This window comes from Salvelinus alpinus, chromosome 32 (assembly GCF_045679555.1).
Source record: "Salvelinus alpinus chromosome 32, SLU_Salpinus.1, whole genome shotgun sequence".
NCBI classification, from domain to species: domain Eukaryota; kingdom Metazoa; phylum Chordata; class Actinopteri; order Salmoniformes; family Salmonidae; genus Salvelinus; species Salvelinus alpinus.
The window spans coordinates 22,862,896-22,888,682 of NC_092117.1; the positions used below are offsets into that span (position 1 = coordinate 22,862,896).

At 42.4% G+C, this 25,787-nt stretch overlaps 1 protein-coding gene across 1 annotated transcript in view; it reads right to left on the reverse strand.

Annotated features, from left to right (window-relative positions):
- The window catches only part of LOC139562379 (probable E3 ubiquitin-protein ligase HECTD2), a 45,817-nt gene extending 28,098 nt beyond the window's left edge, over nucleotides 1-17,719 (reverse strand). The window contains exons 1-13 of the mRNA XM_071380068.1: nucleotides 17,046-17,719; nucleotides 12,554-12,683; nucleotides 11,301-11,439; nucleotides 10,799-10,901; nucleotides 8,632-8,721; nucleotides 8,401-8,465; nucleotides 8,075-8,120; nucleotides 6,405-6,514; nucleotides 5,846-5,994; nucleotides 5,383-5,506; nucleotides 4,630-4,726; nucleotides 4,369-4,476; nucleotides 623-755 (exon numbers count right to left, since the gene is read on the reverse strand). Of these exons, the coding sequence (XP_071236169.1) occupies nucleotides 623-755; nucleotides 4,369-4,476; nucleotides 4,630-4,726; nucleotides 5,383-5,506; nucleotides 5,846-5,994; nucleotides 6,405-6,514; nucleotides 8,075-8,120; nucleotides 8,401-8,465; nucleotides 8,632-8,721; nucleotides 10,799-10,901; nucleotides 11,301-11,439; nucleotides 12,554-12,683; nucleotides 17,046-17,123 (1,372 nt within the window). The 5' untranslated portion in view covers nucleotides 17,124-17,719. The remainder of the gene's footprint in view (nucleotides 1-622; nucleotides 756-4,368; nucleotides 4,477-4,629; nucleotides 4,727-5,382; nucleotides 5,507-5,845; nucleotides 5,995-6,404; nucleotides 6,515-8,074; nucleotides 8,121-8,400; nucleotides 8,466-8,631; nucleotides 8,722-10,798; nucleotides 10,902-11,300; nucleotides 11,440-12,553; nucleotides 12,684-17,045) is intronic.
- Between the last annotated feature and the right edge of the window lie 8,068 nt (nucleotides 17,720-25,787).

The window sequence follows — 25,787 nt, forward strand, 5'->3', positions numbered from 1 at the left end:
ACAAACGTCTGTTCAATGTCTAGTCTAATAATATTATATATAGTAGCATTCTAAAAGTTGACCGAAAACATTCCCAGGTGCTTTCAACAGTTTCCTTAACCAGATGAAAACTCTTGACCTTCAAACATGAAACATTATTGTGCCCTTTACAGCTGGGCTATGAAAAGCTGACAAACAAAAAGCTAACATTAACTTTCTGACAAGAAAAAAAAACTTGAGTGTAGATGGGTTGGTTCGCGTTTTTAATGAGCGGGCACAGTTTTCATATAGTCTAGGCAAGCAGCCCGCATCTCTGAAAATGTATCTATGGAAAGAATAACTGGGCTTGGAGGACTGAGAGAGAAGGAGAGAGAGAGACTCAATGACTCCAAAAGCAACAAGCTCACGCCAGTGTTTCACAGTTATTAGGTTTGTATTGGCAGTGTGAGAATGGCTTTATGGCTAATATTCTAATTCTGCTGAGATTTCAATAAAAGCTGATTTGCTTTCCATTTCTTCCAGTATCTCAAATGAGAGGCAGAAACATTTGATGAATCTTGCATGGGTTTTAAGCAATATATGGATTCTATGTGAAAGTTGCTAAATGAGGCCAATATATTCTGTCCTGCATTCCATGTCTCACCATAGTCAGTGTGGAAAATCTGTCGAACCAGCAGCAGGAACCACTCCTTGGTGAGGCCGCCCATGTCGAGCCCCGCCTCTCCTACGAAAGTGACCTTGAGCTTTTTCTTCAGGTCTGCTCTCTTCCTGCTCAGCTGGACAAGGTGAGGGAGGGGTGGAGGGGGAGGGGAGACACAAACCCTGCGTTTTACGGCCAGGACGGTTTTCCAAATCAAGCCGTGGTGACAGAACTTCCAGAGCAAAATACCAGATGGGCTTTAGAGGGGGAAGCAATGGGTCCACTAATGGCTCTGTGCTGTAGCGTTATGTGATTTCTATCACCATTAGAACCAGACAACTTCATAAAGAGGACATTTCTTATATATATACAGTGGGGAGAACAAGTATTTGATACACTGCCGATTTTGCAGGTTTTCCTACTTACAAAGCATGTACAGGTCTGTAATTTTTATCATAGGTACACTTCAACTGTGAGAGACGGAATCTAAAACAAAAATCCAGAAAATCACAGTGTATGATTTTTAAGTAATTAATTTGCATTTTATTGCATGACATAAGTATTTGATCACCTACCAACCAGTAAGAATTCCAGCTCTCACAGACCTGTTAGTTTTTCTTTAAGAAGTCCTCCTGTTCTCCACTCATTACCTGTATTAACTGCACCTGTTTGAACTCGTTACCTGTATAAAAGACACCTGTCCACACACTCAATCAAACAGACTCCAACCTCTCCACAATGGCCAAGACCAGAGAGCTGTGTAAGGACATCAGGGATAAAATTGTAGACCTGCACAAGGCTGGGATGGGCTACAGGACAATAGGCAAGCAGCTTGGTGAGAAGGCAACAACTGTTGGCGCAGATATTAGAAAATGGAAGAAGTTCAAGATGACGGTCAATCACCCTTGGTCTGGGGCTCCATGCAAGATCTCACCTCGTGGGGCATCAATGATCATGAGGAAGGTGAGGGATCAGCCCAGAACTACACGGCAGGACCTGGTCAATGACCTGAAGAGAGCTGGGACCACAGTCTCAAAGAAAACCATTAGTAACACACTACGCCGTCATGGATTAAAATCCTGCAGAGCACGCATGGTCCCCCTGCTCAAGCCAGCGCATGTCCAGGCCCGTCTGAAGTTTGTCAATGACCATCTGGATCATCCAGAGGAGGAATGGAAGAAGGTCATGTGGTCTGATGAGACAAAAATAGAGCTTTTTGGTCTAAACTCCACTCGCCGTGTTTGGAGGAAGAAGAAGGATGAGTACAACCCCAAGAACACCATCCCAACCGTGAAGCATGGAGGTGGAAACATCATTCTTTGGGGATGCTTTTCTGCAACGGGGACAGGACTACTGCACCGTATTGAGGGGAGGATGGATGGGGCCATGTATCGCGAGATCTTGGCCAACAACCTCTTTCCCTCAGTAAGAGCATTGAAGATGGGTCGTGGCTGGGTCTTCCAGCATGTCAACGACCTGAAACACACAGCCAGAGCAACTAAGGAGTGGCTTCATAAGAAGCATCTCAAGGTCCTGGAGTGGCCTAGCCAGTCTCCAGACCTGAACCCAATAGAAAATCTTTGGAGGGAGCTGAAAGTCCGTATTGCCCAGCGACAGCCCCGAAACCTGAAGGATCTGGAGAAGGTCTGTATGGAGGAGTGGGCCAAAATCAATGCTGCAGTGTGTGCAAACCTGGTCAAGAACTACAGGAAACGTATGATCTCTGTAATTGCAAACAAAGGTTATCTGTACCAGATATTAAGTTCTGCTTTTCTGATGTATCAAATACTTATGTCATGCAATAAAATGCAAATTAATTACTTAAAAATCATACAATGTGATTTTCTGGATTTTTGTTTTAGATTCCGTCTCTCACAGTTGAAGTGTACCTATGAAAAAAATTACAGACCTCTACATGCTTTGTAAGTAGGAAAACCTGCAAAATCAGCAGTGTATCAAATACTTGTTCTCCCCACTGTATATACACACACACACACACACACACACACACACACAGTTGAAGTCGGAAGTTTACAAACACCTTAGCCAAATACATTTAAACTCAGTTTTTCACAATTCCTGACATTTAATCAGAGTAAAAATTCCCTGTCTTAGATCAGTTAGGATCACCACATTTTTTTAAGAATGTGAAATGTCAGAATAACAGTAGAGAATAATTTATTTCAGCTTTTATTTCTTTCATCACATTCCCATCACATTGTTTAACTTGGGTCAAACGTTTCAGGTAGCTTTCCACAAGCTTCCCACAACAAGTTGGGTGAATTTTGGAATATTCCTCCTGACTGAGATGGTGTAACCAAGTCAGGTTTGTAGGCCTCTTTGCTCGCACACGCTTTTTCAGTTCTGCCCACAAATTCTCTATAAGATTGAGGTCAGGGCTTTGTGATGGCCACTCCAATACCTTGACTTTTTTGTCCTTAAGCCATTTTGCCACAACTTTGGAAGTATGTTTGGGGTCATTGTCCATTTGGAAGACCCATTTGCAACCAAGCTTTAACTTCCTGTCTTGAGATGTTGCTTTAATATATCCATATAATTTTCCTCTTCATGATGCCATCTATTTTGTGAAGTGCACCAGTCCCTCCTGCAGCATAGCATCCCCACAACATGATGCTGCCACCCCCGTGCTTCACGGTTGGGATGGTGTTCTTTGGCTTGCAATCCTCCCCATTTCTCCTCCAAACATAACGACGATAATTATGGCCAAACAGTTCTATTTTTGTTGTTTCAACAGACCAGCGGACATTTCTCCAAAAAGTACGATCTTTGTCCCCATGTGCAGTTGCAAACCGTAGTCTGGCTTTTTTATGGCGGTTTTGGAGCAGTGGCTTCTTCCTTGCTGAGCGGCCTTTCAGGTTATGTCAATATAGGACTCGTTTTACTGTGGATATAGATACTTTTGTACCTGTTTCCTCCAGCATCTTCACATGGTAATTTGCTGTTCTGGGATTGATTTGCACTTTTCGCACCAAAGTACGTTCATCTCTAGGAGACAGAATGAGTCTCCTTCCCGAACGGTATGACGGCTGCGTGGTCCCATGGTGTTTATACTTGCGTACTATTGTTTGTACAGATGAATGTGGTACCTTCAGGTATTTGGAAATTGCTCCCAAGGGTGAACCAGACTTGTGGAAGTCTACAATTTTTTTCCTGAGGTCCTGGGTGATTTCTTTTGATTTTCCCATGATGTCAAGCAAAAGGGCACTGAGTTCGAAGGTAGGCCTTGAAATACATCCACAGGTACACCTCCAATTGACTCAAATGATGTCAATTAGCCTATCAGAAGCTTCTAAAGCCATGACATCATTTTCTGGAATTTTCAAAGCTGTTTAAAGGCACAGTTTAGTGTATGTAGTAGTGTAATGTAATTTAGTGTATGTAAACTTCTGACTCACTGGAATTGTGATACAGTGAATTATAAGTATTATTATAAGTTAAATAATCATAACGACGATAATTATGGTGAAATAATCTGTCTGTAAACAATTGTTGGAAAAATGACTTGTCATGCACAAAGTAGATGTCCTAACCTACTTGCCAAAACTATAGTTTGTTAACAAGACATTTGTGGAGTGGTTGAAAAAGTTGTTTTAATGACTCCAACCTAAGTGTATGCAAACTTCAGACTTCAACTGATATATATATATATATATTTTTTTTTTTACAGAGGACAGTGTTTCAACAACATCTCGACCACACCCAACGCTTGGTGTGTTAGGAGGTCTTACCTCATCCAATGAGTCGCTGAGTAGCTGGGCCCGTCGTACCTTGATGTTGAGGAACAACAGGTTCATGTCCACTCTCTGCCTGCGAGAGACCTTGTTCACCAGGCTTTGCTGGAGATAGAGAAAAAACACATAAGGAAAAGGTTTTAATATGAATGCAGGTCACTGTACATCATATGCATCTCAGTTCATGCACAGCTCAGGGCCAACTGTGTTGATAGAAGAAGGTTGACAGAAGATAATAGTCGCTGATAATAGTCTCACTCTGGCCATGCTTATCATCTGCTGTTCTGAGTCTCTCTGGATGATGGCTTTCTTCACCACCGTTGACAGGATAAATGGGAACTGGCAGAAAGAGAACCTGAGGAGGAGAAGATAGGAAGAAAAAAATGCACTTGGGAAGAAGATGATAAAATATGGAGAGTGTAGCCCACAGTCTCTGGACTGCTCCACAATCAGTTCCATCTTTAGAAAGAGGAATCATTGTGCAATATCCTTCTCTCTCCATAATATGTGTCCCTTGACGGTCACACCATATGGAGGCGTGATGTGCTCTGTTTTGAGTTTCGGCTCTGACTCACAGAGCTGTTCCACTGAGGGTTGCCACAGCGAGAGGAGAGCTGGGGAAGGCTAACCTTCAGTAGCGCTGCATTAGCACTTTCAGCTGTTCATATGATGTATGGCACACAAGAGGGAGCTGTATCATCAAAAACTTGGAACGGACACACAGGGAGAGAGGAAAAACATGTGCAGCTTATGAGAAGTATATCTAATGTGCCGTGTGTTCTGCTCTCAGTACCATGTGCTGTCAATCACTGGCTGATATGGGAAATGGGAAAACGACATGCTGTGGTTTACAATCTTCCCAGCAGGACTTCCTAACTATGTTCAGAATTGGAAGACGTTTAACCAATAAGTTTTGGCCTATAAGAAGGGCTCAGAAAATGTCCTGGTCAGGAAAAACACTGGACCCTGAATATGGGATCCGAGTGTTGATCCTGTAAACTAGGGACTCACTTGTTGGAGTTGCCGTGGCTCTGCCAGGTGCGGTACTGCTCCATGATGTCGATGTGGTCCAAGGTGATGTTGTAGAAGTCCGTGAAGGACATGATAGGAGGCGTGGATATGCTGTTAGCTGCATCTGGTGGGGACAGGGTATACAAGGGCATTAGAGTTTATCTACACATGTCTAAATGACTTTACACCCGAGATAGAATCTAGGTAGAGATTCTATATGCATGAAAAACCACGTCACCCCTCCGGCCCTCCTGACACCTCTCTCTGGATGATGGCTCTAGAAAACTCCCTTGAACAATGACACTTTCACTTTGTCTCTGGTATGTGTATCAGGTTTTACAGCACATGCTGGATAACACAGGGCTCATATTGTAGCACTGTGGGGTTACCCAGAATCCACTGAACAGCTCCAGGGGTACACCGGGTAAAATACCCTGTTCCTGATGTTGTGGACATGACTTACTGAAGAGGGCGAGGACCTTGGTGGCAGCAGGGATCCACCAGGAGCACCTGGTCAGAGGGGGCAGTTCATCAGGAGGAGCAGGTAACAGACGAGTGGAGATGAAGTGAAGAAACCGCTCCACCAGCTGCCTGAAACGCCTTGGAGACAGTCTGGGGAGGGGCGAGGAACAGGAAGCGTTACACACACACACACACACACACACACACACACACACACACACACACACACACACACACACACACACACACACACACACACACACACACACACACACACACACACACACACACACACACTACGTTTAGGTTACCACAGGCCATACTGAACTTTAGGTAGTGTTTGGGTGTGACAGCGTGCAGGGAGAGATTGTAACGCCTACTCAACTGGATACAGGCTGGGTGTTAGTCACCTCTATGAAGATCAAATACTTCACTACTCAACCCCTATTCATAACTGTGGGCTGTGTTAGTGTGAAACAAACACATGGTTTATAATAATACATGTTTAAGAATCCATGCAGGGGTGAGGCTTTAAGACACACTTTGCAGACTGCACTTACTTTTTAAACCAGTGCACTAGGAAATGGTGGTCAGCCTCGGACAGGGCAGCTATCTGTCTCAGTAGGTGGGCATAGATCACATAGGTACTGGTGCTGGAATACTGAGGGTTCTAGAAAACAAATCAACACATGTCATCTGTACTAAAAATCCAGAATGTACTGCAAAGTTGCCTTGCACCAATACAGAGAAAAGAGAGGCAAGAGAAAGCTTTAAAAGCTGACTATGGTCCAGTCTATTTAATCGGTTACTATGCACTGAACTTCAGCGAAAACCATAAAACATTCAGCCTCTCCGAAAGAACAGCATCACACAGGAAACCGACATTCCAGCAATCCAGGATGACCTCACCCAGTCTCCATGGAGAACAAGGAACATGACATCAGGGATCTGGCTGATCAGACGTATGCTGTGTATCTCCCAGTTGAACAACCACCCACATTCTTTACACGAACGTGTAACAAGAGAATAGGCCTACACTTATATACAGGAAATTGAAACAGAATTGCTATAGCCTATCTTGTTTACAATTGTCCTACACTGTTAGTTACAGCAAGTACAGACTTACTCAGAGTATTTCAGTTAATGACATCATTAACATTTTCCCTAGACGGACTAGGGTTACTAGATTTTATGTGAAGTGAAACAGGTGAAGTGAAATCAACGACTCTAGTCACACAGCTAGCTCGGGGCACAGAGAGTAGTTGTTGAAGTACTGCTGTGGACTGACTGCCTGACATACGCCTGGAGTCAATGGGGTGTATGGAGAGGGAGGAGGCCTAAGGATTCCAGCCGGTCTTGCTTAACCTGGCCACTGTACTGTACAGCTAGGCATTAGACCAACAGACAGAACTACTGCTGCAGTAAAAAGTGCCCAGGTGTAAGAAGAACAGAGACACAGTGTACTGTTGGAATAGAAGAACATCCACTGCCACAGTACACTGAAACAAGACATACTGAACCAGAAAAACACACTACCATCTGATATAAGCATCTAGACATCAGACCAAAACCAATAACTACTGTCTCTCTATGAAAAACACAGACACTTAGACCACCAAAACAAACAGAGACTCACTGCACTATAGCCAAAACTATCTTCAAAACTGACGTGAGAGCAGAAATAAGTCCTGCCACTGAATCCAATGAGCCAGAACGGCTGCCTCTGTATCACTTCACATGCGACTGCAGTGGGATATAATACTACAGGGACTAGAGTACAAAAGGGGCTAGAATATAAAAGGGGCTAGAATATAAAAGGGGCTAGAATATAAAAGGGGCTAGAATACAAAAGGGGCTAGAGTACTACAGAGGCTAGAATACTGCAGGGGATGTGGGACCCTAACAGTCCCTTTAAGCCTGTGGCAGTGGTGGTTTGGAAAGCACAAAATAACCCACTTTCCACAGGAAATGACAGGGATTAATGGAAACCAAAAATCTGATGACGGGAGCATTATAAGCCATTTATTTCTGTCCTGAAATTAACTGTTTAACAACATGGGGATTAACTGAGCATTTACACCAATCCAAGCTTTTTCACAAGGGAATTGAACACAAAAGACAAAGCATAAAACATAAAACATTATTTATACCTTATAAAATGAAACTTTTACAAACAAAACATACTGCTGCATGTACTTAGAAAGATGTTAGCTTAAGGAGTAAATGTTACCTGAACTAAGATGAAGTATGCCCTCAGGTCATCTTTCGTTCTGGGACTGAAAACACAACACATCGTTTTCAGCAAAAGGATGAAATCAAAATGTATACAGTCAGCCTAACGAGACCTATTTCATTATTTAGACTACCCCAAACTAGCACAATGTGGCAACAAATTTGAAAATAAATGTTGTGTTTAATTAGATGCCCAACTGTATGAATGTCATTTAGTTCTCATAAGCAATGCTCTATTTATGGTAAATGGTTGCTGCAGTGTAACAACAGGTAGCATAGTAACAGTAAATGGTAGTAGAGGTATAAATTGAAAGCAGCACTCACCCTTTCCATTCTCTTAATAGGCTGTTAATGATTCCCTTCAACACTGATTTCTGGATGTCTTGGGGCTAAAACAATACAAACAAACATGAGTTAACCTCTAAATCAGATGAATATGACCCAAATTCTGCTAGTTTCAGGAAGCACTTTCATGGTAAAAAATCTGAATAGGACTTCATTTGTTTTGTCATACGATAATCTTTTCCATAGAAAGGTCATGTTGGCAGTACTTACTGTGCAGAGTAAAGCATCATAAACAGCATTCAAAAATGTTGAGTTGACTCCAGAATCCTCGATTGTGTTAAATGGGGCATTAGCTTCTCTCTAAGAAAGGAGGAAAAGGAGGGGAAAATGTTACGTTTCTCATTGTTAAAATGTTTTTATTTCAGGCCTTTTTAACGACAGCTCAAACAACAGGCACTTGCTACAGCCAAACCCTGGGCTTGTCTGCAGTGAGGACATATAGTGTGTGTGTGTGTGTGTGTGTGTGTGTGTGTGTGTGTGTGTGTGTGTGTGGAACCATTCTTGCTCGATGCCAACAAAACAAGGATCGCACCTTATGTGCATTTGGAAAGTATTCAGACCCTTCCCCTATTCCACATTTTGTTACATTACAGCCTTATTCTAAAATGGATTAAAAATGTTATTTTTTTTCACATCAATCTACACACAATACCTAATGGGTAATGGGTATTTGTCCTAATGGGACAAAGCAAAAACAGGAATGTAGACATTTCTGCCAATATATTAAAAATTAAAAACACCCTTTGCTATGAGACTCGAAATTGAGGTCAGGTGCATCCTGTTTCCATTGATAATCCTTGAGATGTTTCTACAACTTGATTGGAGTCCATCTGTGGTAAATCCAACTGATTGGAGATGATTTGGAAAGGCACACACCTGTCTATACAAAGGCCCCACAATTGACAGTGCATGTCAGAGCAAAAACCAAGCAATGAGGTCAAAGGAATTGTCTGTAGAGCTCTGAGACAAGATTGTGTCCAGGCACATATCTAGGGAAGGGTACCAAAACATTTCTGCAGCATTGAAGGTCTCCAAGAACAGAGTGGCCTCCATCATTCTTAAATGGAAGAAGTTTGGAACCACCAAGAAAAACTCTTTCTAGAGCTGGCCACTCGGCCAAAGTGAACAATTGGGGGAGAAGGGCCTTGGTCAGGGAGGTGACCAAGAACCCGATAGTGACTCTGACAGAGCTCCAGAGTTCCTCTGTGGACATGGGAGAACCTTCCAGAAGGACAACCATCTCTCCAGCACTCCACCAATCAGGCCTTTATGGTAGAGTGGCTAGACAGAACCCACTCCTCAGTAAAAGGCACATGACAGCCCGCTTGGAATTTGCCCTTAAGGCACCTAAAGGACTCTCAGACATGAGAAACAAGATTCTCTGGTCTGATGAAACCAAGACTGAACTCTTTGGCCTGAATGCCAAGCATCACATCTGGAGGAAACCTGGCACCATCCCTACGGTGAAGCATGGTGGTGGCAGCATCATGCTGTGGGGACGTTTTTCAGTGGCAGGGACTGTGAGACTAGTCAGGATCGAAGGAAAGATAAACAGAGCAAAGTACAGAGAGATCCTTGATGAAAACCTGCTCCAGAGCGCTCAGGACGTCAGACAGGGGTGAAGGTTCACCTTCCAACAGGACAACGACCCTAAGCACACAGCCAAGACAGCGCAGGAGTGGCTTCGGGACAAGTCACTGAATGTCCTTGAGTGACCCAGCCAGACCCCGGACTTGAACCGGATCTAACATCTCTGGAGAGACCTGAAAATAGCTGTGCAGCGACACTCCACATCCAACCTGACAGAGCTTGAGAGGATTTGCAGAGAAGAATGGGAGAAACTCCCAAAATACAGGTGTGCCAAGCTTTTAGCGTCATACCTAAGACGACCCGAGGCTGTAATCGCTGCCAAAGGTGCTTTAACAAAGTACTGAGTAAACAGTCTAACTTCTTATGTAAATATTATATTTCTGGATTTTCTTTGTTATAAATTTGCAAAAAAGCAGTTTTTGTTTTGTCATTATGGGGTATTGTGTGTAGATTGATGAGTTAAAAAATAAAAATAAAATTAGAATAAGGCTGTAACGTAATAAAGTTCGGAAGAAGTCAAGGTCAGAACTTTCCGAATGCAGCTTTTCTCTTACATTATGCACCGTTGGTTTCCTCATGAATAACACTTTCCAGAACACATGCTCTGCATGCTTTCCTTAAGAGAATTCACAATGGAGAAAGAGGTGCTGCAAATATCAATAATTTAATACGAGGAACTAAACCAAAGGGTTTGGAATATTCTAAAATTGATAAGGTATGTTTGGGGAAAGCATAACTCACAACATAATAACAAAATGCCTGCATGAGCCAATTCAAGAGCCATTACCTTGAAGGCAGCATTGATCTCTAGAAAGGAGTCAAAGGTGGTAAGGTAGAAATCCCTCACATCCCTCCAGTCCCCTGAGGTTGTGGCTAGCTCCATGTCTTCCCTGCAACACAGTGGAAGGAATCCATCAATAAATCATTGTCATAGCGAATCATAGCCCAGTGAGCAAAAACTGTTTGAATCAACGTTGTTTCCACGTCAATTGAACAAAAAAATGTAATGTGTTGATGTTGAATCAACGTGGAAAACTGATTGGATTTGCAAACAGTCATCAATGTAAGGGACATGTTTAAAAGATTTTCACCCAACTTTTAACCTAAATCCAATGACATGATGTTATTTCATGTTGAATTTACGTTAGTTGACAACTCTACCAAATTTAAATCAAAACAAGACGTTGAAATGACGTCTGTGCCCAGTGGGAAGTTGTGACGATCATAAGGTATGTTACTCACTGTTACAAGGTCAAATGGAGGTCATGGGGAGAGGTGGTGTTACTCACTGGAACTCTTTGATGGTCTTAGTGCGGAGGGGGATGACAGGTTCAGAGGGGAACGGGGCCTTCACCTCGGGGGGAAGTGTGTCGATGGAGATCCTCTGTTTCTGCCTCACATCACTGCAAATAGGAGGTAGCTCCCTCCCTGGGAAATTACAAGACCCACATAGTTAGTTCCCTTTACACAGAGTATCATACACATGACTATTGTGTACTGTGGCAGATATGTAAATATATTTTTACTGCTTGCAAAGACGACATACATAGCTTCCACAATGGACATGATTCACAAGGCTTTGATTGCGAGATCCTTAGATTGCGACTTGCTCAGACTGGCTTCACTAACAACACTAATTAAACTCGACCCAATCAGTCTGTAATCACATAGTACATTCACTGCATGACCTTAGTTAACCAATGCTGACTTTCCGTTAAGTATGGACACATTATTGTCTCTACCAATCTTTTTCAGGACCTAACAGGCCAGGACCACAGTGTATTCAGACTAATGACAGCATTCTCACAAGAAGACACAATGAAGTTGTTAAACTATTTCTGCTGGGTGTTGCCAGGTCATAACAATTGATGACGTCCATCATTACCTCAGATAGCTGACCCATCTCATCTCATCCTATTCATGTTGCCCATACTTTTGTTTTCCTATCAAAACCCTTTTATGCATAGAAATCTCATTTGAAGATCAGAGGAAGAAAATGTTAAACTGAAAGTTTCAATTTCAGTGAGGTTACACAAATATCAAGTGATGGAACATATTGATTGCATAAATGGCAGAGCAATCATATAGTTTGTGCATAACAATAAATCAGGCAAGGAATCTAAACAACTACATTTGAAATGACAAATGCTTGGAAATGTTTTCCTGCTGCATGGTTCCTCTCCACCAACATGTATACGCCATGAAAATAAGCCTTCATATGGCTTTCATTTGACAGAGATGTTCGCATAATTATATTGGCATCAGTAACAGCGGTGACTAAATAGATTTAGTGTGCACTGCAGGCCTGACAACTGTTTTTTGATATACTGTCATTTTTTCATTTAACTAAATAAACAATGTCTCCATTGCTGTACAGTGGTGAGTGACATATCATTGTATCCAGTGGAGAGACCAGCTTCTGTGTGAGTATAGGGAAGCCCATCAGGAATCTGGTTGGAAAGAGGAGAGATTCTTGTAGGATACGCAAGGGCTACGTTTCTCCAGTGTCTTTGTAGACCACCACAGTGTGTTGTTAACTCACCATGTCGTCCACCTGGTAGACACTGGTTTGTGCCCATGCTGAACCGTCCTCCCGTCTCCCTCCGCTGGTTAAGGGAGGAGATGAACGTGCTGAGGGAGGGAAAGGGCTGTTTCGCACCACGCCCCAAATCCTGTAGAAGATTACATCATTATGGGAGGAAAACTGAAGACAATGTCTTATGTATGTATGCCTGTGTGTTCTTGTAGTGGGCTCAGAGTTCAAAGGGCCTTTGAGTCTTACACTTTAACAGCTATGGAGTCATGGAACTCCTGCTACAGTTTGTGCTGTTGGGAAACATTTCATATAGGAGTTAGAGATTAACTTTGCTCCAGAATGACTTTGTGATGGTGACAGGCATGCTCAAGTTCAAGCCCTGCTCTCCCTTGTGTGCTCTTGACTTAAAGGCCCAATGCAGCCATTTTTATTTTAATATGAAATCATTTCTGGGTAACTAGGTACCTTACTGTAATATTGTTCCATTGAAATGGTCAAAAAGAAACCAAAATAGCTTTTTAGCAAAAAAACACTTTCTCAAGCAATCATTTTTCTAAGACTGTTTGGGAGTAGTCTGAGTGAGGGGCCTAAGGGAGTGAAAACTATCTGTTATTGGTAGAGAGGTTTAGAACTCTTTGTTATTGGTCTATTAACTTATACCGCCTGGTGATGTCCAACCATGCAAAACCTGCTGATTAGAAGATCCAGTGTAAATTATATTTTAAACCAGCAAATATCAGGAAATAACACTGATAAAAAAGTCACACTTTTACAGTGTTAGGTACATCAGCTGTTGTACAATATGATACAAAACACAGGAAATTAAACTTCCCTCTTGTCATTAGCCTATGTTTGTTAATCAAGTGAAGTTATTTTCCTTCAGTTTGTGCATTTATTTAGGTTGCTTACTGTGTGTGTTCTTGTTTGTTGCTGCTTCTCAGAGCTCCAATTGGACACGCGGACGTGTGAATGTACACACACCTATGAATGTGATGCCATGATAGACTAGTTAGTCTGCTTTTAGAGTTTTCTATAGCCACTGTGTTGGCTAAATGATTGATTTCAACCAGTTGTGCACCACTGCTCATTATGGCTATGTTTTAGCCCAGGAAGTGGCACAAAGTATTTCTACCTGGCTCTGCCAGTGTTCTGTAAACTCTGTTGGGGAGAATGTCCCCATGTGGTTAGGCTGTACCCCTTGCCTCCTCAGCCCAAATCCTGATTTTGGATTGAGTTAAATTTCTTGTTAGAAGTTTATTTATTTATTCATAATTTGTTTGTTTTCGTAAGTCCATTTTTGCCAACATTATTTATCCTAACCACTGCTACTACCGCTACCGTTTTTTTGTGAATAGAAAAGGAATAATTGCACTTTATCCTTTGCCAGAGGAAACCCTATTAGGCCCACACATTAGACTCATGAATCATAGGGATAGAATACCATATCATATAATTGGCATTTTTGTCATTCAGTTAAGTGGCCCAGGTGATTTTTCCACCCAAGGTGAATCCGACAACCAGTTTAGAAAATATATATGATGTCAATTTCCTATTTCTTGCTGCTGCTCTCACCAATGCCTACAGCCAACTGTTCTGGTAGCCCAGACAGCAAGGTGAGGTCTCCTAGCAGCAGAGAGCAGACAGGGTGGGAGGTAGGAACTGAGTGCAGTGGACAGATTGAGAGAGAGGAGGGCCAACTAACAGCATATGCACAGCAGCAGGTCCTGACACCTTAAAACTCTCCACCGAACGAAGAGGAGGGGGAGAAAACACATGTCTTACAGATGACATGGAGAGAGGGAGAGAGAGAGGGAGGGGGACTTCTCAAGTCCAGACAATCCTAATGAGATCACTGAGATTAGAATTACATCCATAAAAATCTTCCCTGATTATGCCATTAGCACTCCACATGGAGTTACTCTGATACAGACAGTAATATTGTCTCCAATGTCTCATATTGTAAAAACTATTGTTTAGCACAATTTCAAAAACATTTCAGTTTGTGCTAATCAAACTGACATCTATATAAAAAAAACTGCACCTCAGTAGAATATGGTAGATGCTAAATTTCAGAGGGATAAAAGACATCTCCTCCCCCTTATCCCGTTGTCTAATTCGATCCAATGGATTCTATTCAACTAATTCAGTATTCGTGTGTACAAAAGGGCAGATCAAACAAACTCTTCATCTGAGACACAGACAGGAACAATATCTCCAAACAGCACACTCCATTAACATACAAAAAGAGGCTGCCACACAGAGATACACCTAGTGTGTATCATCTCTCCATCTCTCCTATTAAAACGCTCTTAAAGAAGTATGCATTTACATTTGTACATTCTAGTCATTTAGCAGACACTCCTATCCAGAGCAACTTACAGTACTTAGTGTTAAGACTTTATTTTTTTGTACTGGTCCCCCAAGTGAATCAAACCCACAACCCTGGCGCTGTAAGTGTCATGCTCTACCAACACACGGGACACGCTCTTAAAGAAAAAAATAACAGTACGCGCATGCACACCACACATACATTAGACACACACAAACCTTTCAGTTGATTTTAGAGTTGTAGTTTACCCATTGTTCATAATAAGGTCACATTTTTCTCCTAACAACCTTAATAACCAGAAATGCCTATAACTTCTGGGTTATACTTTCCATGCGTTCGAATAACTGCTTAGTTTGTTTAAACTTTATTAGTGTTGCTTTTAGTGTGCATTTGTTTTTGTTTTTTTAAACTGTTAAACATTTCCTTTCCCAAGCGGACTCAGAGGATCCAATAATGTTTTTGTTTACGGAGGAAAAACAGGAATAATGTGTTATTTATAGTGTGGGGAGACACACAAGGCAGTTGCGGTGTTCAGCATTATGTGTAATGACACACAGGGCCAGGCTGGACTGGACTTAGTGTGTGTGTGTGTGTGTGAGAGACATAACAGCATTACGACATTTCCAGATATTAGGCCTACATTAGTCTGAAAATGATGATGTGACACAATAACACATACTGTATCACGGGCTAAGTGATTCTTGGTGTGGCTCCTCTCCTCTGAATTACAGAATTGTTCTTTATATTACAACCCTAAAATCTGGATAAAAACATCACTCTCCTCCCTCCTTTTCTCCCCCCCCCTCCTCGACCACTCCTGTCCTTCTATTCTGTTATTCATGGCTGTGCCAAAATGCAGCACTTTATGAGAGAATAACCGTCTGTGTCTGTGGAAAAGTCTGCCTCACTCCTAAATCTCTTCCCATGTTGCTCTTCCAGGACGTTTACTATCTAGATCACCACAATGATGCTACCGTGTGATGAGTGTGTTGGTGGGAATGTGTGTGTGTGTGGGTGAGAGAGAGAGAGGGAGAAAGAAAGCGAGAGCAAGAGAGCGAGAAGCAGCATTATGACATTTCCAGACATTATGCCTACATTAGTATGAAAAATTATGGGTTCCGTATTGGATAGTTAAAGGGGAAATCCGCAGTAAAAACAATAACAAAGTGGTCCCACCCGCCTCTGTACGGTAAAAAGTTGAGGGATTGGCCTGGAGAAATCTAACCACTCTTAAATTCATAGACAAAGCTTTTGATGCAAGGACTGACCATCCAAGATACAAAAATTATAGTTAAGCATTTGTTTGTTTACATGTACAATGTTTACAAACATTGGATTCAAACAAGCTTATATTTTGGGTTCCGATGGGGTATGACAGTTGAGCTAAGCTCATGAGGAATTTACAAGTTATATTCTTCAAGAATCAATGAATTTATAAGTCCAAAAACGGATGTAGCAACTGCGGATTGCCCCTTTAAAAAAACTCTTCAATGTCCCTCTTTTGAGGGGGACTGTTGGGGAACAAATGTCAATGCTTTTTCCAATGACAAATATCCTGGTTCACCAAACTGTGTGGATTATTGGTATAGGTCCTATTCTGATACTTTAAGTCCTTGAGTCCACTTACTTTGTGAATTAATTCACTAAGCATCTTGTTCCACAGGAGAATTAAGCAATAATGCCTGAGGAGGTGTAGTATATGGCCCATATACCACGGCTAAGGGCTGTTCTTTTTCACGACGCAACAAGGAGTGCCTGGACACAGACCTTAGCCGTGGTATATTGGCCATATATCACAACCCCCAAGATGCCTTATTACAATTATAAACTGGTTACCCCCATAATTAGACCAGTAAAAATACATGTTTTGTCATACCCCTGGTATACGGTGTCAGCCAATCAGCATTCAGGGCTCGAACCACCCAGTTTATAATGCCATTTATAGTAGGGATGCTGACAATAACAAATTATAATAGTAGCCCATACTGCAAAATAAATACTGCACATTGTTTGACTGGGCCAGTTCAGTAATGTCTTTAGGATGAAGTTGAATAAAGGAAATATTGTGTAAGAAAAAACATTACAGAAAAGACCTCAAATTATTAACTATATTTTACAGCAACAAGTTGTAAGCATTTTCTGATTGAATGTAAACAATTTTGCACTTACCATAGTTGGTGACGTATGGCATATTGGAGGGAGCTTTTCCCTTTCCACCTCTGATTGCGCATAATTCTCTTCATTCATTATAGAGTGAGCTTTTTTTTTAAAGAGAAAGTTGTTTATTGCATTACAATGAGTCTACGGAGACGTTTAGTCGTTACCTCGCTGTCGAAGAATAGGGCATAATATTGCAGGTCTCTATCAAAGGATATCGTCCACTATATTGTCAGGTTCAGGAGATTCATATTGATCCACCGTCGTCACAGTTTCTCCGGCAGGTGGGCTCATGCGCAACCTGTCACTAACAAACTGTTGCTGCACGCAAATTCCAGAATTTTACATGAAAAGAGCACAAGTATTATTTATAATTACTACGGTACCGTTATACTTTTTGTAGTTAACTGTTACATTCAACAATCATATTTTCCTCTTACGGCGCGGTTTTTGGCATCCCTTTGGAAGGCAGCACCGCTGTAAACTGGCGCCATGTTGTTAGAAGGCGGTGCATGGAAACGAGCTTGGAAACGGAGGCAGTCTCCAAGATGAGACATCCTGCGTCATCGGGGCAATTTAACTAACATCCATAATTAGAGAAATAACCTAGATATTTGCTCCCTAAAAGTCATACCCTATTAATGGGATATTTAATTCGTGGCTCTCTGGGAAGTCCTGAATATGCCAGTTTCGCAGCAGTTTGAAGAACTCCCCTACCCAGCTAACAACAAACGTTTCCACAACTTTAGTAAACTGTTCCCTTAAGAGTCTCATTAGGTCATTAACTAACGTTTTCATAGGAATGTTCCTGTGACGTGCAAGGATTGTTTCCAAGAGACCATTCCCTTAAAATAGAACTTACCCAGAACGTGGTTACCAAGTTCTCAGATATTAAGATATTGTTGAAGACACGTTTCATGGGAACGTGGCAAGAACATTCATGTTTCCAGTTTTCTGTGGGTTAGTTGTACATTCCATCAGCAGCCCACCAAACATTCACAGAACATGGTTGCCATGTTCTCAGAATATAATATATCAATGTTCTAGGCAAGTTTCATGGTAACGTTGCATGAAAATTTGTGTTTCCAGTTTTCTGTGGTTTAGGAGAACATACCATCAACATCACACTAATCTTTGTTACCCAGAAGTAAAATTCTCTTGAAAGTTGTCACTTCCTGTTTACACTGGAATCTGTCCACAAGAGATTAACATCACACTCAACATACACAGAACATGGTTGCCATGTTCTTAAAATATAAGATATTGATGTTCTAGGCATTTTCATGGGAATGTTGCAGGAACATTTCTGTGTATCAGTTGTCAGGACTTCGCCTGATGGTCGCAAAGAAATGTTCTCCCTCACACCTGGGATTTGAACTGACAACCTCTTTGTTCACGGTTAGGGTTGCAAAGCTACCAATAATTTACCAAAGTTACTGGATTCGTCAGTAATTAACAGAAAATCTATGGCAATCTATCATAACTTTGGTAATTTATACTTGAATAACTTTTAAAAATTGTATTCATATATAGTATTCATGTTTTTATATCTATGTTTATATTGTCTATGAGTTTCTAGTAGACAGGCCATATGGTTCAAGAGAAAACAGCCTAATTAATGAAAACAGCATCTAATTAACAAGTATTGTTTTCAGTTACCTCTGCAATTCGTCCAACTATTTACTTGTTTCGCAACTGCCACCAGTTTGACAACAAAATATTGACAACAAATAGATATTGACATGGTAAAATAAGTGTGACATGGAAGAACCGGGACATTTTCAGATTCAAAGAACTGTACAGATCCTTGCGACATGGGGCCGTGAATTATCATGCTGAAACATCAAATAAAAATGTATTGGTCACATTCACATGATGTTATTGTCAGTGTAGCGATATGCTTGTATGAAGTGATGGTGGCTGATGAAGGGCACGACAATGGGCTTCAGGATCTCGTCACGGTATCTGTGCATTCAAATTGCCATAGATAAAATGCAATTGTGTTCGTAGCTTATGACTGCCCATACCATAACCCCACTACCACCATGGGGCACTCTGTTCACAACATTGACATCAGCAAACCGCTCACCCACACAACATAATTCTGCCATCTGCCCGGTACATTTGAAATCGGGATTAATCCATGAAGAGCACACTTCTCCAGTGTGCCAGTGGTTTATCGAAAGTGAACATTTACCCACTGAAGTCGGTTAAGACACCGAACTGCAGTCAGGCCAATACTCTGGCGAGGACAACGAGCACACAGATGAGCTTCCATGAGACGGTTTCTGACAGCTTGTGCATACATTCTTCAGTTATGCAAACCCAGAGTTTCATCAGCTGTCCGGGTGGCTGGTCTCAGACGATCCGGATCCTGCAGGTGAAGAAGCCGGATGTGGAGGTCTTGGGCTAGCGTGGTTACATGTGGTCTGCAGTTGTGAGGCCGCTTAGACGTTCCCACCAAATTCTCTAAAATAATGTTGAAGGCAGCTTATGGTAGAGAAATTAACATTTAATTATTTAGCAACAGCTCTGGTGGACACTCCTGCTGTCAGCATGCCAATTGCACCCTCCCTCAAAACTTGAGACATCTGTGAGATTGTGTTGTGACAAAACTGTACATTTTAGAGTGGCCTTTTATAGTCCCCACTACAAGGTGCACCTGTGTAATGATCATGCTATTTAATCAGCTTCTTGATATGCCACACCTGTCATGTGGATGGATTATCTTGGCAAAGGAGAAATGCTCACTAACAGGAATGTAAACAAATTTGAGATAAATAAGCTTTTTGTGCACATGGAACATTTCTGGGATCTTTTATTTCAGCTCATGAAATGTGGGATCAACACTTTACATGTTGCGTTTATATTTTGTTCAGTGTATGTTAATGTCATTATTTGGCAACAGTTACCACACACCATTATAACAGCAAAATCCTTATCCTGTAATTAAACAAACCTATATTGATTAGGCTACTGTCATATTCTACAGCAGAGGTGTCAAACTCATTTTTCCCTGGGGTCACATTTGGTCTTAGCCCATTGGCGCCCTGCAAATTTGTTATAATGGTATATGTTTGACACCCCTGTTCCAGAGAAAGATCTAGCTATCATCTATCTATCTATCTACACTATACAGTATATACAAAAGCAAATTAGTAGATTTGTTTATTTCAGCCACAGCACATTGCCATGCAAACTCCATAGACAAACATTGGCAGTAGAATGGCCTTACTGAAGAGCTCATTGACTTTCAATGTGGCACCATCATAGGATGCCACCTTTCCAACAAGCCAGTTCGTCAAATTTTCTGCCCTGCTAGAGCTGCCCTGATCAACTGTAAGTGCTGTTATTGTGAGGTGGAAACAGCTAGGAGCAACAACAGCTCAGGCGCCAAGTGGTAGGCCACACAAGCTCACAGAAAGGGACTGCCGAGTGCTGAAGCGTGTAAACATCATCTGTCCTCGGTTGCAACACTCACTACTGTGACGTCCCTCCACCTATGTCTGCTGTGATCTCCTGTCTGGTAGTCCACTTGTTGCAGGAGCCTAGTGGGCAGAGCAGGGAGGATGGTCAGTTGATTTGGCACACCTGGGCAGGCTTGGTCTGCAGGCTATAAAGGGTGACCACATCATCCAACATTCTCTCTCTTCCCTGACTGGCAGGCTGAGTTTTTCCCCCCACCGTACAACACCTGCTCCACATACTACTGGTCCTACAGATGTCCACAGCTTATGTTCCATTTTTATATTTAGTTTAATAAATATATCACTTTTTACATTTAAATCATGCGCAATCTCCCTTTATTATGAACTATGAGTCATGTTGTAACACAGTGGGGGCTCGACCAATTGGAGATTTTGCTTATATGGCAGTTTTGGTAGTATGTTATTTGTAAAATTGGCTATTTTGTTTTGTTTGGCATTTGGTTAGGACTCCCTGTTTTGTGCATGGTTAGCTTGGAGCACCGTGTAGGGGTAGTAATTGGTGCTAGATTGGGTTCAGCTGTGTTGCTACAGTTCTTCAAGTGTAATGTGGTGCTATTTGTTTGGCAGTCTTCGTTAAAGCCAAAGCTTGGGAGTATCAAAGCTGAAGTTTGGGAGCGTTTATTTTTTCAGGGTTTTTCCTTAACTGTGTAGGCTTTAGGGGTTTTGTTTTGGTGGATTCTGGAAGGGAAGCAGCTTTTGTTCCCTGGGTGTTGGCCTACAAAGCCATTTGTTTGTACCTATTTCCTAATCACTGGGGTTTTAGGTGCTGTTACATTGATTTGGTAAGGATAGCCACTTCAGTTGGTAGGACCACATATCCCCTTGTAGGTTTCAGTGACCATTTTTGTTTTCTCTCTAGTATCGTGGAGACTGCAGGTAGAACCAATTTGTGATAAATTGCCTCTGGAGCACTTCCTTGGATTCAGATCAGTCACTGGTTTCCGGTTGTCTTTCTGTTTTTGATGGAACCAGTGCATAAATACCCCCTGCCAGTATCTGCACGAAGACTAGGGTTGAGATTAGATAGTCAGTTAGATAGGCGTATTAGTTAGAATGGGGCCGGGGAGGTTCCATTTTGAGTTAGTTTACACTAATGTGAAGGACAACCATGTACCAGCCCTAGTTGTGTAGGCTTGTCTCAATCGAAATTGGTCATTTAATTTCATCATTGCTAGTAATCTAGACAAGTTTATTTAGTGCCCATTTGAAGCACTTTTGGAGCAGTGCACCAAAGAGCAGATGGCACAGATTACTGAACACTACAATATTGGATTGAACGATATTATGAAAGCCAGTCTAAAAGCCAAACTAGTTGAGGAAGGAATCCTAACTGTTCGAGAGCTACAGTTTGTTACTCCATTTGCATCACTAGGTGTCGCTGGTTTAAGTTTTGAGCGACGAGATATAATGCTACAACTAGAAATAGAGCAGATTAATACAAACTGAGTTGGTAAAATGACCGATGGAACAGTATAAGCTAGCTATAAAAAAGTACAGAGTACTTCTCCCCTCGCCAAAAGTTTTCAACGTTGGGAGCAGATCAATGTTTTCCTAAGGTTGATCGTGGCATATGAGTTAGAAATGATCTAATTAGAGTTTGTAACTATTGTCAAGGTAAGGGACACCGGAAAAATGAATGTCCTGAAAGCTAAAAATTCTGGTGGCAACTCAAAAGTACAGTTACAGGCCTAGTACTTTATCTCAGCTTGAGAAGCCTGCAGAACGTTTTGAAAAAGCCACTGCTTATGACTGTGCTGTGTACATTTCTGAAGGTTATTTCTCCCTGGTAGGACGTGATGAGAAAGTGGCAGTCAAAATATTGTGAGACACAGGCTCTGTGGAATTATTTTAGCATGCCAGCAAAGCCACAACACTAAACAATATGTTAATTGCACTATAACGGTGACAAACGGTGCCCACAAACTGATAGGGCCTACATAAAGCTGTCCCAACAGCAGAGTCCCAAAGCCTTACCACTGTTACACCTGGCTTTCAGCTGAGCTTTGTCTGGCAGCGAAACAGTTCATTCAGCCTCATTTACTGCCTTTAAAAAAAACATAGCTGATATGGCAGACTTGCTTAAACAAATGTGGTTTCTACTGACAATTGAGATGTACAAACTATGGCATAGGGGGATGAGAAACAGATAAGAGGCAATCCGTAATTTTGATTAAGACAATGAGCAAGCGACGACGGACGTAGTCAATATAACTATTTGGTCAGCACTTTTGAACAGCAACAGAATTCAGAACATGGGCCATTCTTACAGTGTACTCCCTGTAGAAGTCAGAACCGTAGGATAAGTAAAGGGGGCATATAAACAGACAATGAAGGCTCTTACAATATTCGATGATTACATTTCTCTAAAACAGGTTATAGGCTAAATGTGCACCACCAAGTTAGAACAGTAGGTGAAATTAAGAGGTGAAAATAGACCAAATTATTAGGGTGAGGCACATTGAACGCCGTTTGGGTCTTTGCGTGTCAGAAAAGATACCGTAATATAACAGTATTTGACGCGTTAAATAAGCTTTTAATTTGACACCTCAAATAACACAATTCTATTATAGAATGTTGTGTGTGCAGAATTTGCATGTGCAAGCTAAGCACCACCACTACTATCAGTAGCACTGTCAAAACTGTACAAAAAAGTAGCCAAACAAGCAGACACCGGGCCACGAACAATGTGTTTACAATACCACGTTGGTGAAAACAGACCAAATGATTAGGGTGAGGTACATGGGCTACTAACAGCTTACTACAAAACATACACTTAGTATTACTTTCTTAGCTACAGTATACATTTCTCTTCTATTACATCATTTATGCAGCAGCATGCAATACAATACATACGACTCAACTTGTGAAGGTGGCAAATTTTGTCATCAAACCTTGTCAACAAAGTCTGGCTTTCTCTGGATTCATGGTGGGAACTCTGGAATAAAACACAGCCACTCCATTGAATAGCAGGCTAACGTTAGTGGTTTCTTTGCAACGCTTGCAGTTAGCCACTGACTCCTTCTAAACGACTCATTGTTGAATTTGCGATTTCCGACTTGTTGTGTAATCTTAATGGCCAATGAGCACCGATACGTTTTATCTACAATTTCTCTTCGTTATTTCTCTTCATATAACAAGGATGAAAAAGGATTTGCCAGTAGATTGTCTACTTGATTTATAATGACTGCTAGCTAAGATTTTGAAAGTAAATCCAATCAGTCCAATCAAAGTTACTGTAGATATGTGATTTGAAATCATTTTATCTGTGGCCAACGACCTTGAGCCTTCTTGGAAGGGCACTTCTAATCTAAGTCTATGGCAGGACCCAAAGGGCTCACATTCTTGATGTCTACCCTTACTAAAGGTGGATGACATGTGTCCTCATGAGTGACAGAACACTGAGCCAATGCTCCTATTTTCTGCTGACCAGCCCCACCACCACAGAACGCACTGAGCTAGGCTGAAACACCTGCATTTTGGAGATGCCTTACTCAAGAAAACAAAAAAGAGACCATGTTTGTGTGGCTTTATTAACTCAATGATATATATATATATATATATTTTTTAACATTATTTGCAAACTGATGTGTGACAAGTATTAATGCCAAAATAACATACATAACAGGCAAGCCCCCCCCCCCCCCAGAACCCCCCCCAAGAAATATATGCACATATTTATTTCCATTTTATTTTTGCAAAAAATGTAGGTTCGCCACTGGATACAGGTGATTCTACACTAATTCGTGGGATATGTTTGTTTGTTTTTCCTGTTCCTGTGCATACAGTGCAACTTGACTCAGATCTTGTGAAAGGTGTGTTTTGTGGTGCGTCCTCATCTACCAGTGGAGGGTATTGATCTCATTGTACAGGGCTTGGGTGCCACCACCTTATGTGGCTACACAGCAAACCCCTGTTCTCCCTGCTCCTCAGGAGTCAAACCCCTGCTCCCGAGGAGTCAAACCCCTGATCCTGAGGTGGCAAACCCCTGCTCCTGAGGAGTCAAACCCCTGATCCTGAGGTGGCAAACCCCTGCTCCTGAGGAGTCAAACCCCTGCTCCTGAGGTGGCAAACCACTGCTCCCGAGGAGTCAAACCCCTGATCCTGAGGTGGCAAACCCCTGCTCCTGAGGAGTCAAACCCCTGCTCCTGAGGTGGCAAACCCCTGCTCCTGAGGAGTCAAACCCCTGATCCTGAGGTGGCAAACCCCTGCTCCCGAGGAGTCAAACCCCTGATCCTGAGGTGGCAAACCCCTGCTCCCGAGGAGTCAAACCCCTGCTCCTGAGGAGTCAAACCCCTGCTCCTGAGGTGGCAAACCACTGCTCCCGAGGAGTCAAACCCCTGATCCTGAGGTGGCAAACCCCTGCTCCTGAGGAGTCAAACCCCTGCTCCTGAGGTGGCAAACCCCTGCTCCTGAGGAGTCAAACCCCTGATCCTGAGGTGGCAAACCCCTGCTCCCGAGGAGTCAAACCCCTGATCCTGAGGTGGCAAACCCCTGCTCCTGAGGATTCAAACCCCTGATCCTGAGGTGGCAAACCCCTGCTCCTGAGGTGGCAAACCCCTGCTCCTGAGGAGTCAAACCCCTGCTCCTGAGGATTCAAACCCCTGATCCTGAGGTGGCAAACCCCTGCTCCTGAGGTGGCAAACCCCTGCTCCTGAGGATTCAAACCCCTGATCCTGAGGTGGCAAACCCCTGCTCCTGAGGAGTCAAACCCCTGCTCCTGAGGATTCAAACCCCTGCTCCTGAGGATTCAAACCCCTGATCCTGAGGTGGCAAACCCCTGCTCCTGAGGATTCAAACCCCTGATCCTGAGGTGGCAAACCCCTGCTCCTGAGGAGTCAAACCCCTGCTCCTGAGGATTCAAACCCCTGCTCCTGAGGATTCAAACCCCTGATCCTGAGGTGGCAAACCCCTGCTCCTGAGGATTCAAACCCCTGATCCTGAGGTGGCAAACCCCTGCTCCTGAGGAGTCAAACCCCTGCTCCTGAGGATTCAAACCCCTGCTCCTGAGGATTCAAACCCCTGATCCTGAGGTGGCAAACCCCTGCTCCTGAGGATTCAAACACCTGTTCTCCCTCCATCTGAGGAGTCCGAGAACTCTTCAGATAGTACAGTTATCATGTGCCATGTGCTGGGAGGTGTCAGTAACTGAACAAAATTCTGTCTGTTACAGAAGCGTTTTACTCACCTTTGCCTGAGCATCTCTTGTCTGTTTCTCGTGATGACTTGGTGAAGGAACAGCAGGACGACCCCTCTTTGAAGGAGCTGT